Genomic DNA, 14,638 nt, shown 5'->3' on the forward strand with positions numbered 1-14,638 from the left:
ATCTCACAATAAATGATAAAGTTATGGCCCGGACAAGCTTTTGACACTTGAACTCCAAGTGTGACCTTGACCTTGGAGATATCGATGTACTTTTTTCACGCGACACACCGTCCCATGATGGTGAACAAATGTACCAAGTTATTTTAAAATCTAACGATAAATGACATAGTTATGGTCTGGACAAACTTTCGGTTTAAAACACACTAAGTGACCCCCTGACCTAGTTTTTGACCCGGCATGACCCATATTCAAACTTGGCCTATACATCATCAAGATACAACTTGTGACCAAGTTTGGTGAAGATCGGATGAAATTTCGGGACAGACCGACAGACCGACCGACAGACAGACAAAGTGACTCCTATATAACCCCCATTACCAATGGTAATAGGTATAAAAATAAGAACTGTCAATAATGAAACAGTAATTACTGTATTCTTATACAAAGTTATGTTATGATATGCAAACATGATAAACAATAAGTCAACATTATAAGATTAAACATGATGCAGTGCTTTCCACAGGATTTTTGTCAGGCGCCCCGGGGCTGATAGGGTGGTTCGGGAGGGGTGTCCCCTCCCATCGACACCCCTCCCGTTGTTGATTTTTTTATAAATTTAACGTGTCAATTCTCGTTCTGTGGTGCGTTATAACTCAAAGAAAAAAAGCGTCAAAAGACGTCATTTGGTGCGCTATGACTCTTCGAGAAAATCCCCCAGTCAGTTAAAAATATATATAATTTTTATATTGTTTAATTGTTTTAAAACTTTCCCGTACACATAGTAAAATCCCAACTGGAACGATTCCCCAATACAACCGTTTCAACCCGACTCTATTACTGCATACTTAATACTATTCAAGTTTCTATATATTACCTGATAATCCCGTTTATTCCGTTTTTATAAATCACTTTCTGGTAAATATTGACGATAAAAGCTCTCAATTATTTCTTTAACACAAACCTTGCCATTTTTCTATACATGTAGTATCAAATAAATTTTAAGTGACTATTTATAGATTTGATGAAATATTTCCTCTGAACATGCGTCAATCCCCTGACGTGTTGTGTGCTTGTTAAAACGATACACGCACGCTTTCTATGCATAATTTTGCGCTCTTTTTAATTGAGAAAACGATTCGACACAAAATAAATGTGCATTGCTAATTTGAAGCAAGAATATTTTAACGTTGCGATACATTTACATTCGGAAGTGTGTTTCGGATTAAAAACGCGTTAACATCGACATACGGGAATGGGTTTCGGATAACACATTTAATTATTCCCATTTGAGATTTCAACAAATATTAACAGTTGCGTTATGAATTCAACGACACTTTGTTTCAACACTTAACGAGTCGAATAAATGTTTTGACAGAATTATGCATGAAATCCAATTGCCATCATCAGTCTTCTAAGTATCGATTATCGGACGAAACATTTACAAGTGTGCGTAATTAATTCAACGAAAATTTGTTAAAGCACCTTACGTGTCGAATAAATGTCAGAAAAACGAGGTGAATCAGTTTTATAAATGGACATGATGAAATATACATGTACTGGAAGTAAATTGTTATAGCATAATTGTAACCGGGAGTTATTTGCACAACTTACTCGCACTAAGTAGTAAATTGTTTACCACTTGCAATTAATTTCTCATATTAATTATGAGTCATAGGTAACACTTGTTTACAGTAAAAAGGTGTGATGATGATGCCCGAAACTGTCTTAAATGGACTGTTCTAGTTACTGGTTTTATATTACGTAAATGGTATAACTTTTTGCTAATCAAGCTGCGATAAACTCTTACTTCATGCCAGACGTCAATCAAAAATAATGGTCGATAGTTAACCCCGCCCTCATAAGCATTCGCCTAACCAATTGGACGATGAACATCACAGTTTGACGACTGGAAAGTTACCTGATACATCCTTGTCAGCATTTCAATGACTGTAATGTGGCTAGAATAATCGATACGCGCGTCATGCTATTCTCTTATCAGTGGATTATCCATTACCCCGTGTGGCGATTACTTGTGAAAGTAGGTACCAGGTGCTCTTTTAAAACAGGGAATATTGATACACTGATAGAGAAACCTTGATTTTTTTTTTACAATCTCCACTTTCTTTTACTGAAAAATACACTGATCAGAAAATTTCAAGCACCCCGGGGACTCTGATTTCGAAATTCAAGCGCCCCGGCGAGGGATCGTTAAATGGCCTGTGGAAAGCCCTGTGATGATATCTGATTGTAACAATAATTTCTGCACTCCACTGTCAGCTTGATAATTAACCCTTTAACACTTAGATACATATTTTGACGAATTTGTAGTCCCTTAGAAAGTTATATTGAATTAAAGACGGTTCTTACTAGATTCAAGTTTTAAAATTTAAGTCAAAATTTATTAAAGTGAGATTATAAGATTTTTTTATATGTGTTAAATTGTAATGTATTGATAAAAAATGTTACATTAACACAAAATAGAAAAGAAAAATTATGCATTGAAGACAAATTTCATAAAATGCAGCAAAGGCAAATTAGCGCCACGAGCCGATTGTGACAAAGATATTTCGTACATATTTTCGTACAATAACCGAAGCATTTGTCTTTTTATTAGTATCAGAGTTAGTGTTCGTGTGTCGTATTAATATTTATCGTTGCAGGAATTTAAAATAACCGTCAAACTCAATTAAGATTCACATCGTACATGCATGATATACATGCTGGCGAATTCGACTGAACAGACATTTTCGATTTCAGAATTAAATATCTGGCTTATTTAGCATTTTTCGATACACGTTCTTCTTAACTTTTATGTTATTTTGTATTGAAATATATAGTTTTTGTACATATTTTATATAAATTAATAAATATTTGACAAAATCGTATAATCTCGCTTTAAAGTTTCAAATTTAACCCTTAGATACTGATGAGCAGCAAACAGCATAAAACCTGAACAAACTGCGAGTTACTCACAGGCTGTTCTTGTTTTATGCTGTTTGCACATTATAAGCCATTTTCACTTTGCCTCTGAGTGGGAAATGGTTAAACAAGGTTAATGTATTGAAGATCACAATTTGTTTTCCATAACGGCAACATAAATGTAATCTTGAGTTTTTCATTTATATGCATGGTGAAGCAAAAGTGAATAATATATTATATATTATAATAATATATTGAAACAAAACATGGCGATACAATAAAACCAGATTTTCAATGTTTGTTTTAATTATAAATAATTGTGAAAGCCCAAGCTAGGTTTAAATGTACAAGCTTGTTTCTACATGTATGTGTTTCTAGTAAAACAATTACATCGCCCTTGACCCAACAGGTAAACAATTTGGGATTCATATAAGTTACCTTCTCACAAAAATCAAGCACAAGAAGTCATTCCATATTCAACATATTCTTATTTATGAAATCATTTCTTTCTTTTTTTGATAACAGTGGCCAAAACCTTTAAAAATTAACCTCCATGCCCGATCTATGCTGTAGATTAATTTAGTTTTGTCAACATTTAATGTCAAAGGATTCATAAAATCTGCCTTTGGTTTGTAATTAAAAGAGTGTTTTTTTTGTATAATATCTGATATGATACTTTGGATATAAACTTGCATTCTACATTTGATTCTGTGATTGAGCAGACCTACCAAAAAACACAAAATTAATTTCCCAAAAAGAATGTTTTCACAATAAGCAACTTACATACATAATTTCAATGACCTTGAACTTAAGCCAATGTGCTCCATTTCGAACCATTTCTTTTTTTATTTGGACAGTATAACTTACAGTATAACTACCTTTGATGCCCCTGATTTCAGACAAACAAAATTGAAATGGTAAATTTTTAGAGAAAAGTCATCTTGTAACACAAAAAACAGATCAAATGTATCTCCATTCAAAATATCTCTGACCCATTTGATTTATGAATATATTATTAGATGTTATTACCCACTTCAGTGCAGCTATTTTGATAAAAAACAAGAGGCGCATATCGTTTTACCTTCTCACACTAAATACCTATCATATCTTTATGACACTAAGTGTGTCAACTATATGATTGTAAATGGCAAACTTGAAAGACCAGCTGAAACTTTTTGAATATCCAATGTGCCTTAAATCAGCCATAAACCAGCGTATTTTATGCTGAATAAATTGATAAACTTACAAGGCTAATATATCTAAAAGGTTAAGAATTTATATTATTACAGTTCATTTAAAACCAACATCAGAGCTCCAGATAAGGTTTTGTGAAATTCTTTATGTTACTACACTGCAATGCTGATATATCGCGGACCGGTATATCGCGCTGTCCAATATATCGCGCTTTGGCTATGGCTCCCAAAAATCCGACGAGCATGATCACCAAATGACATGTTTTAATCTGAGAATTCGCTAACTTAAGCAAAAAAAAAAAGGTTCTAGCTAGTATTCACACCCTATATTTCGCAGCTTTCTATGGCACGCAGTGAAGCGTGAAAAACAGTGGATTAGTGACAGTGTTGTTTACACACGGCTGGGGTTGTTTTTAACACTTAAGAAATAACCAATTAGTGTCATTGCAAAGGTAATAATGGCAGTTTACTGGTATATAAATCGTTAATTTTTGGTACTGGTCATGAATTTCTTTGTCCTGATAAAACGCGCGCGAAAATTGGCGAGGGTGTATTTATTTGTAGATAAAAATTTCGTAGCGGATACAACATTGAAATAATTTAATTTCCATTAAAAGTTGCATTGTAAATTTCAGCTGAAGTACCGCGGTATATTGCGAATTATGTGGCATTGACATTTCCTCTTAATAAAGTATGATTCAAACACGCTATATCGTTACCGTTACGCCGCTTTAGTTCCTTCTTTAGGACAATGCACAATTTAAATTTTATACCTTTTTTACGACAAGAATTCTTCTTATTTAGCTGATTCGCGAGTGATCATACATGAAAATAAAAATATAATTTACATTTTGGTTTTTATGATAAATACAAATACGTATGTAGTTATGAAAATGTTTATTGTAGAATTGGTTTGCAATTATTACTATACAAATATGTAGCAGCGCCGTATATAAAATGAAAACATTGGGGAAATTTGACAAATTAACCGCAATACAATTAAGTTAGACATTTCACGAGTTATATCGCGCGCCGGTTATATAACGCTCGCGATCTTTGGACCCCACCAACCGCGATACATCGGCGTTGCAGTGTACCAGATTTTCAAAAAGAATTCTTAACTCTGAAATTTTATTCTTAACGTTACTACTTAGTTTTGGAAAATAATTCTTAACTTTTCTAAATGACCTAAAAATAGATAATAATGGTTATTTTTATGCAAAAAATCAAAATAAACATACTAGCAACTTTATTTACACGAGGTCAACAGTGTCTATTCAGTGTTATACAATTTCATTTTTCAAATACCTTCAAATGCCCAAACTGTGCTTAGATTGCATGCCTTCGATAAATTTTTACATATTTCACCAGAGCTCCAGATAAGGATTTGTGAAATTTAGTAATGGTACTGCCACTGACAGAAAGAAAAGGAGTAACGCTTAAAATCAATTAGTATCTGTACTACCATATCCAAAAATACAGGTAGTACTGTACTACCCGTGTTCTTGGATATTGAAGGGTGTATAACTGACTTTACAGAAACATTTGCAGCAATTAAAATAAATATATGTAGCTTCTTAAACAGTTACTGTATTAGGTTTTCCATTCTGAATTATGATGCTAATACAACTACACATTAAAACTCATGACTAAAACTAATTCTTCATTTTTCTTGACAAGAAAACACAAGCCAACTAGTAAGCTAAGTAAATAAACACTTATTTCACATTCTCATTCGTTTCCCATCGTGTTTTCCAACGTTTTACGCCACCGATGCAATCAAATCGTTTAATATCGGGGCGACAATGTGTTTTTCTGGGTTTACAGATTTAATGTCAAGATGGTTAGAAGACACCGTATGTAGTCATTATATGACAACAAAGTGTTGTTTTGAGCCGCTTTCGGTTAAGCCGGCATTCAATTGCGCGCAGACATATCGTTTTTGACGGATTTACAAGTTACAGGAAATCACGCGACAGAATAGACAATAATATATGAACCCAGTCTACAACTTTTCGGTAATTTAAATTAACGAAAAGCGCCATTAGGTTAGAGACCAACAAATCACGCAGAGCTGACGCAGACGTATCGGTACGGCCAGATTTTTTTCGTAAATGCGTATAATGGATATTAACGTCGTAATTGTACGTCCAGTTTATAAAAATAAATGCGTAAATCTTCATGAAAAAGGTGTATTTACGGCTGTACGGCCCTTATCTAGAGCTCTGTATTTCACAATTAAAACGGGTCTCCCCTTCAATCTTTTGAACGATTAGCCACGGGAATTGTCCCTTCCACTTGTTCAATGTTTTTTTTGTTTAAGTTTGGACCCGCCGTGTCGCATTTTTGTATAGCTTTTCCGACTGTGTCGGCAACTGAACATACAACATCGTATAAGATCTTTTCTATAATGTCTTTCTTAACATTCAACTTCGGCTCACTTTGCGTACAATATGTTTAAAGCGTGTTTTTGCACGCTTTGCAGTTTTATAGGACGCTCTCTGGGCGCCGCCATTGTTTTTTGACAGATAGACTGTACACGCCGCTTTTATTGTTAAACAAACCCGATAACCATTCTATGTAAGCACCGAAAAGATCTTTAATACGCGAAAAGAACTCAATAAAAATCGATACGAACTGATGTAAAAATAATATTCGTAACTTGATTTTGTAATTCTTAATGATACGACAAGATTTTAAAATAAATACGTAACAGACTTGAAAATAATTCGTAATTACAAAAATACGACCCTTATCTGGAGCTCTGCAACATAAAATTTGAATACACAAATTACAAATATCTGAACAAAGTTTACTCAAAACTGTCTACACCATGGGGAAATATCTTACTAGAAAAGGTACATGTATGGTTGTGCTGCTCAATATGCAATAAACACTTATAGCTAGGTATACCCAAGTGTATTTATTGTTAATACTATGATTAAACAAGGGCTGTTTGTAAAACATGCATGCCCCGCATATGGGCTCTCCGTTGTAGTGACAGCCATTGTGTGAATATGTTTTTTGTCACTGTGACCTTGACCTTTGACCTAGTGACCTGAAAATCAATAGGGGTCATCTGCCAGTCATGATCAATGTACCTATGAAGTTTCATGAGCCATGGAATAAGCGTTCTTCAGTTATCATCCGTAAACCATTCCACTATTTCGGGTCACCGTGAACTTGACCTTTGACCTAGTGACCTCAAAATCGATAGGGGTCATCTGTGAGTCATGATCAATGTACCTATGAAGTTTCATGATCCTAGGCATAAGCGTTCTTGAGTTATCATCCGGAAACCATTTTACTATTTCAGGTCACCATGACCTTGACCTTTGATCTAGTGACCTCAAAATCAATAGGGGTCATCTGCAAGTCATGATCAATGTACCTTTGAAGTTTCATGATCGTAGCCATTAGCGTTCTTGAGTTATCATCCGGAAACCATTTTACTATTTCAGGTCACTGTGACCTTGACCTTTAATATAGTGACCTGAAAATCAATAGGAGTCAACTGCGAGTCATGATCAATCTACCTATCAAGTTTCATGATCCTAGGCATAAGCGTTCTTGAGTTATCATCCGGAAACCATTTTACTATTTCGGGTCACCGTGACCTTGACCTTTGACCTAGTGACCTGCAAATCAAAAGGGGTCATCTGCGAGTCATGATCAATGCACCTATGAAGTTTCATGATCCTAAGCATAAGCGTTCTTGAGTTATCATCCGGAAACCATTTTACTATTTCGGGTCACAGTGACCTTGACCTTTGACCTAGTGACCTGAAAATCAATAGGGATCATCTGCCAGCCATTATCAATCTACCTACGAAGTTTCATGATCCTAGGCATAAACGTTCTTGAGTTATCATCCGGAAACCATTTTACTATTTTGGGTCACTGTGACCTTGACCTTTGACCTAGTGACCTGAAAATCAATAGGGGTCATCTGCAAGTCATGATCAATCTACCGATCAAGTTTCATGATCCTAGGCCTTAGCGTTCTTGAGTTATCATCCGGAAACCATTTTACTATTTAGGGTCACCGTGACCTTGACCTTTGACCTAGTGACCTCAAAATCAATAGGGATCATCTGCGAGTCATGATCAATGTACCTATGAAGTTTCATGATCCTAGGCCCAAGCGTTCTTGAGATATCATCCGGAAACCACCTGGTGGACGGACCGACCGACCGACAGACCGACATGTGCAAAGCAATATACCCCCTCTTCTTCGAAGGGGGGCATAAAAATAAAGTGTAATTGAATGTTTGAAAGCAATCTCTGTCAAGGTTTTATATCTGTCAAAGGACCAGGCTTGTCTCAACCCTTTAAACAAAGTATAATACATAAACGTAGAATCATCCCCAAGTAAAATATTTGTTTGTAAAGACCAAGCAGTGTTTCTAAAAAATTGATTTCACCCTTTTATATTTGTTTCCCAATAACAACCTTTCAGTGATTTTTTTCCCCAAAACCTAGTGACTGCGCTTCTATGAACCTACAGGATAAACAGTCTTATATTGAGATTAAAAATTATAAGACTTTTAATTTGACAGTGAAGAAATATTTAAATGGAAAAAATAATCTATTTAAAAACAAAATGAGAAGCCTTTGAACACGATGCATATACTTAACAATGATAGAACTAAGGAAGTAAGTGCTTACATCAGGAAGTTAAAGCTTGGGTTGCCTGTAACGGGATCAGTAAGTGATAAATGTAGATGGCAAGAATAATTATGTCCGTAAATATCACTATATGAGTGTGATACACAAACCCAGATTAAGCGAGTAAAAAATAATGAGGTAAACAAAGAAAACAGACGATGAATAGAAGTATTATTTTATTTCATTACAAAACCAAAACACTCAGCTTTTTGTCAGCTTTTTAGGATTCAACTTCCAATATAACAATTAAACATTAAAACATAGTATTACAATGAAACAAGCAATTTTGCTGAATTACCAAATAAAATCTGTTTAATGGATCATTGAAAATCCCTTGAGTATAATCATAAAATGTAAGGTAATAATTAATAGGTAATAATTAGCTGTAGTGTAACTGTTTTTATGAATTGCAATCCTCCTCATTGTTATCTACGTACACACCAATGAAGTTTCATGATGAAATCTTGTAGCTTATCTGAGAATATAGCCTTGAAAAGTTACATCATTCAAAAATCAACAAAGGTCAATAACTCTTCGTTAAGAAAGTGCAGGGTTATTGTTCTTGTGCATGGCACATCTCCCCATTGATTTCTACAAATATCAATATATTTTCAAATACCATAGGTTACATTTTTATATTTGTTTATATAAGTAAAATGTGAGTTTTTACAATGTGAGCAAGGGTCACATTACTGAAGGGCATAGTTAATTTGCTTGTGTTAACTAGTTTAATTCTCTGTAAATGTATCTAAGCATTTTTTTTTAAGTAAAAAACTATGCAATTTAAAACATAATTTTTTTATATATTAATGATGTAGCTTTACTGTTACAATTGGACCCAAATGAAGAGATGTAGATATTGCAGGATTCAAAAGTTAGAAATTTGCCAAAGGCTTGCATTTAATAGCAGGATTCTGCTTCAATAACAATGCTATACAAAAAATAAAATGTATGCATAGGGATTGAAATATGCAATTATGACATACATGTACATATTTTCTACTATACCAGGGACAAAATACATCACAACAAAATCATACCCTAAGCTTTCCTTCATTTATTGTCACATTTAAAATATGTATAGCAATTAAACTCAGACTCATGATAACAATGTTTGTGATATTATAACCAATTATCAAAAATTATGATGCATAGTGTCAAGTGAAACTTCTTACATTCATTCACATCTACCTAAAAGTTTACTTTTCACCAGTGTATGTTATTTATCCGGCTATATACTGTTTGAGTGTGTGTGATGACCCCCTTCCTTCATCCCACTCCTCACATAAAAAAGCAACCAACAAAAACAAACATCATTTTCCGTTCAAATTTGGGTCCTGTAGGGGGACCCATTCCCAATGGAAAGGAGTATATATTTTTCCCAAATGGGACCTGAAAATTCCCAATTGAAGATTAAAATAAAAATTGTTTCAATAAGTCTTAATATTAATTCATCTCAAAATCCAGCTCTATAAGTTAAACCTCAGTAAATATAATAGTCATATCACTTTTATTCTCAATTTACAGTCAGCATTTGTTAGCAAAAATTAACAATAATAATTTCTCAAATTTCGTGAAAACGACGCTAATTTTCCCAATGCAAAGAGACCCGGCCCCATTCCCAAAATGGTGAAAAAACACACTGGTCAGTCCTGCTTACCTGCGCTGTCGAGGAGACCGCACATTGCTGTCTGTAGTGTCTAGTTCATCTAGCTCGTCCTGTTAAGCAAAAAACAATCACAAAATGATGATGTCACGTAATGTAATTGACATTTGCATTGTTAATTCATTTTACAGAACAAAGACATTAAAAAATGTGTTAAAGGACTCTCTCAAGCTAAAATTGTCATATATGTGAAGTATTTCAAATGTACCGTAAAAACCCAGTCATAAGTCTATCCGCTCATAAGTGGGTGGGTAAAAAATGATACGAAAATCAAAGATTTTGAATATGTCCAAGTCATAAGTCGAGTCAGAAATTGTCCGTCCACGAATTTCATAAACAGACGCCATTTTAAATGTACGGGAAGTTTATATTATATGCATAGACCATGACGTCATTAAAGCCCTGTGCGACGTAGACATAGCGGACACGTGTATTATGTACTTTGTGTAATATAATCAATACGATATATATTTAGGTAATCAAAAATAATAGATAACAAGGGCTGTTTGTAAAACATGCATGCCACCCATATGGGCTCTCCGTTGTAGTGACAGCCATTGTGTGAATATGTTTTTTGTCACTGTGACCTTGACCTTTGACCAAGTGACCTGAAAATCAAAAGGGGTAATCTGCGAGTTAAGATCAATGTACCTATAAAGTTTCATGATCCTAGGCATAAGCGTTCTTGAGTTATCATCCGGAAACCATTTTACTATTTCGGGTCACCATGACCTTGACCTTTGACCTAGTGACCTGAAAATCAATAGGGGTCATCTGCCAGTCATTATCAATCTACCTGTCAAGTTTCATGATCCTAGGCATAAGCCTTCTTGAGTTATCATCCGGAAACCATTTTACTATTTCGGGTCACCATGACCTTGACCTTTGACCTTGTGACCTCAAAATCAATAGGGGTCATCTGCCAGTCATTATCAATCTACCTATCAAGTTTCATGATCCTAGGCATAAGCGTTCTTGAGTTATCATCCGGAAACCATTTTACTATTTCGGGTCACCATGACCTTGACCTTTGACCTAGTGACCTGAAAATCAATAGGGGTCATCTGCCAGTCATTATCAATCTACCTATGAAGTTTGATGATTCTAGGCATAAGCGTTCTTGAGTTATCATCCGGAAACCATTTTACTATTTCGGGTCACCGTGACCTTTGACCTAGTTACCTGAAAATCAATAGGGGGCATCTGCGAGTCCTGATCAATCTACCTATCAAGTTTCATGATATTAGGCATAAGAGTTCTTGAGTTAGTATCCGGAAACCATTTTACTATTTCGGGTCCCTGTGACCTTGACCTTTGACCTAGTGACCTCAAAATCAATAGGGGTCATCTGCGAGTCATGACCATGTTCCTATGAAGTTTCATGATCCTAGGCCCAAGCGTTCTTGAGTTATCATCCGGAAACCACCTGGTGGACGGACGGACAGACCGACCGACCGACATGTGCAAAGCAATATACCCCCTCTTCTTCGAAGGGGGGCATAAAAATATAGACAAGCAAATCATTATGAACCACATAAAAACAAAATCATCGTAATTTACACAACAATGACATAGGAAACACAAAACTTGCGTTCAGCAGCAGTATTATTATTTGATTGCTCTGCAAATTCTATCACGCGTATTTTAAACGCATTGTCATTCGCATGGCGTTTGCGTTTTCCAGGCATTTTCAAAAATCAAATGTGTTAGTAAAATTAATAAATTATTATTAAAAAGTTTGCACTAAATTGTCCACGCTAGTATTAATCCACAAACTTATAATCCGATGACACACTGGGATCACTGTAATCAAATCTTTGCACTTTTTATCTATCAAAACAATTGATTACTTCCTCGGTAAAACACGTTTTTATTACAATGATTGACATAACCAATAGACCGCTAACTCCACTTTTGTTCTACATTAGAGTTTAAAAGGCGGAGCTATACACGTGCTCAAACATAATAAGACGATTACCAGTGAATAACAAACTCGCGATTGGTTAAACATGTCGCTTCACAAATTAAAGGAATCTTTATTTTATCGGCGAGAAGGGTGATGCTTTATGGCTTCTTGACAGGAAGCGGCTTTCCTTTGATGACGTCAAACTGTCAACTCACACAGGTTGCCAATTATCGCTCGACTTTAAAAATGACCTGATCTTTTGTTTACGCGTTCAGTTATAAAAAACATCTGCTAGCATGAAAACTTTGGATTAAATTATAAAAATAAAAACAATGGAAATGTTTCAAACTGTGGTTATATTAATTGGTAAATATCAGTTAAAAGATACAATTTCATGTGTCGTAAATCAACGAGTTTTTTTTATACAACAACAACAACAATTGCCGCGGGGATCAATCTTCGTCGAATTTCATTAATTTTTTTCATGGTCGACCTCATAAGTCGATACTGTAATTTTAATAAAATTTTGGAGGTAAAAAATCTCTACTTATTACTGGGTTTTTACGGTAATTGGTATAAGTTATGAACACTGTACCAACAAGAGCTGTCACCATAGGACGACATATGCCCCCTATAAACGCTTGATAGAAGTTATGAGCTTTTTTCGAAACTTAAATGCAGATTTCGAAACCTAAACGCGGACCCTAAGTTCAAGGTCAAGGTCACAGGGGTCAAAATTTGTGTGCGTATGGAAAGGCCTTGTCCATATACACATGCATGCCAAATATGAAATTGCTATCTGAAGCGACATAGAAGTAATGAGCATTTTTCGAAACCTAAACGCAAAGTGTGACAGAAATACGGACAGACAGATGGACAGTCCGATCACAATATTCCCTCCTTTGGGGGCATAAAAATTGTGTACTGACTGGCCTTTACCTGTCCTATATACAGGTCCATTCCCAAAGCAAAATGTTAAAATAAATTCAAATTTAAGCAAGATGTGTTTTGTGACCTTTAGAGTGTTAACAAGGTAAATGTTGACGACGCACGATGCACAACGCACGATGGACAAAAGGCGATCACAATAGCTCACCATGAGCACCTTGTGCTCAGGTGAGCTAAAAACACACCTTAAAAAATCAGATCTAAGTGCCTGATGAATATTATAACTCTACGTTATGAAAATATTTTATTTCCATTTTTTATAATACAGTAGAAACCCGATGGCTCGAACTCGCTTGGCTCGAATTTCTGGTTGACTCGAACTTGCATCAAAGCACCGATTTTGTATGCCTATACACGTACATTCATATAAAATTTTGTCGGATGGCTCGAAATTTTCTCGCTTGGCTCGAATTATCGGATGGCTCTAACTGTATTCACAGTCCCGGCTACAGTTTTCACACGTATTCTTTTCTTTGGATAGCTCGAACTCGCTTTGGGTCCCAAAAAGTGTTATTAGATTAGGACCGCATGATTAAAGGCACCCACAAATTGATTAGTCACGCGTGACTAATACACAGCCGCGCGAATCTTCGCTGCTTGGGGCCATACTCTGATACTACTCGGCTGACGTGCAATAATCTGGTCCTTACCGGTTTAGAGACTGCAGCGAATGGTTTATCACACCTAATCGAGATAAGAATGTAATTAGGGTGTGCACTGTGTAATCGATTTCATGACATGAGAATTTTAGTTAACAGAATCAGACCGACTGTTTTGGATTTTCAATCGGTCTTTCATGACCTCAATCGGTCTAGGACCGACAAAACCGACAAAAATATGATCCCTGATTGCATCTGTTTATATAAAGAAGACAAAATAACAAATACCTTAAAATGTGCTACGCTAAAACGTGCTGATATTTACTAAATTCTATTTGTTAATTGTATTTGTAACTGTTTTAAAATATTCATAAATTAAAGTATTAAGTATGAATTTGTTTCTTATTAACGTATGAATTCAAAAGCAGTAAGTAGTGCGAAGTAGTGTGTAGTCTTCAACTGGAGGTGAAAATGAACTGCAGACTTGTTCGTAAATAAAAGTTTATAAGAAATCGGATGGCTCGAATTCCGGATGGCTCTAACTATTGTTGCCGGTCCCGAGGAGTTCGAGCCATCGGGTTTTGACTGTATTTAGTTTTCATAATTTTAATTATTATTAACAGTTACTTCAAATTAGTCTCTCCCCAATAAGTAAACTTTTTGCGCGAACAATTCCTAATTCCAATAAAGCATTTTTTCCAAAATGGACAGGAAAAGGCCTAAAACATTTAATGTCGTG

The 14,638-nt window shown here is 35.2% G+C and overlaps 1 protein-coding gene across 3 annotated transcripts in view; it reads right to left on the bottom strand.

Moving 5' to 3' along the window:
- The window catches only part of LOC127872888 (uncharacterized), a 106,838-nt gene that overhangs the window by 86,789 nt on the left and 5,411 nt on the right, over positions 1-14,638 (bottom strand). For all 3 annotated transcript variants that reach the window (XM_052416403.1, XM_052416394.1, XM_052416376.1), the window contains exon 2: positions 10,441-10,499. In XM_052416403.1, coding sequence (XP_052272363.1) covers positions 10,441-10,499 — 59 coding nt within the window. The remainder of the gene's footprint in view (positions 1-10,440; positions 10,500-14,638) is intronic.

This window comes from Dreissena polymorpha, chromosome 1, assembly GCF_020536995.1.
Source record: "Dreissena polymorpha isolate Duluth1 chromosome 1, UMN_Dpol_1.0, whole genome shotgun sequence".
NCBI classification, from domain to species: Eukaryota; Metazoa; Mollusca; class Bivalvia; order Myida; family Dreissenidae; genus Dreissena; species Dreissena polymorpha.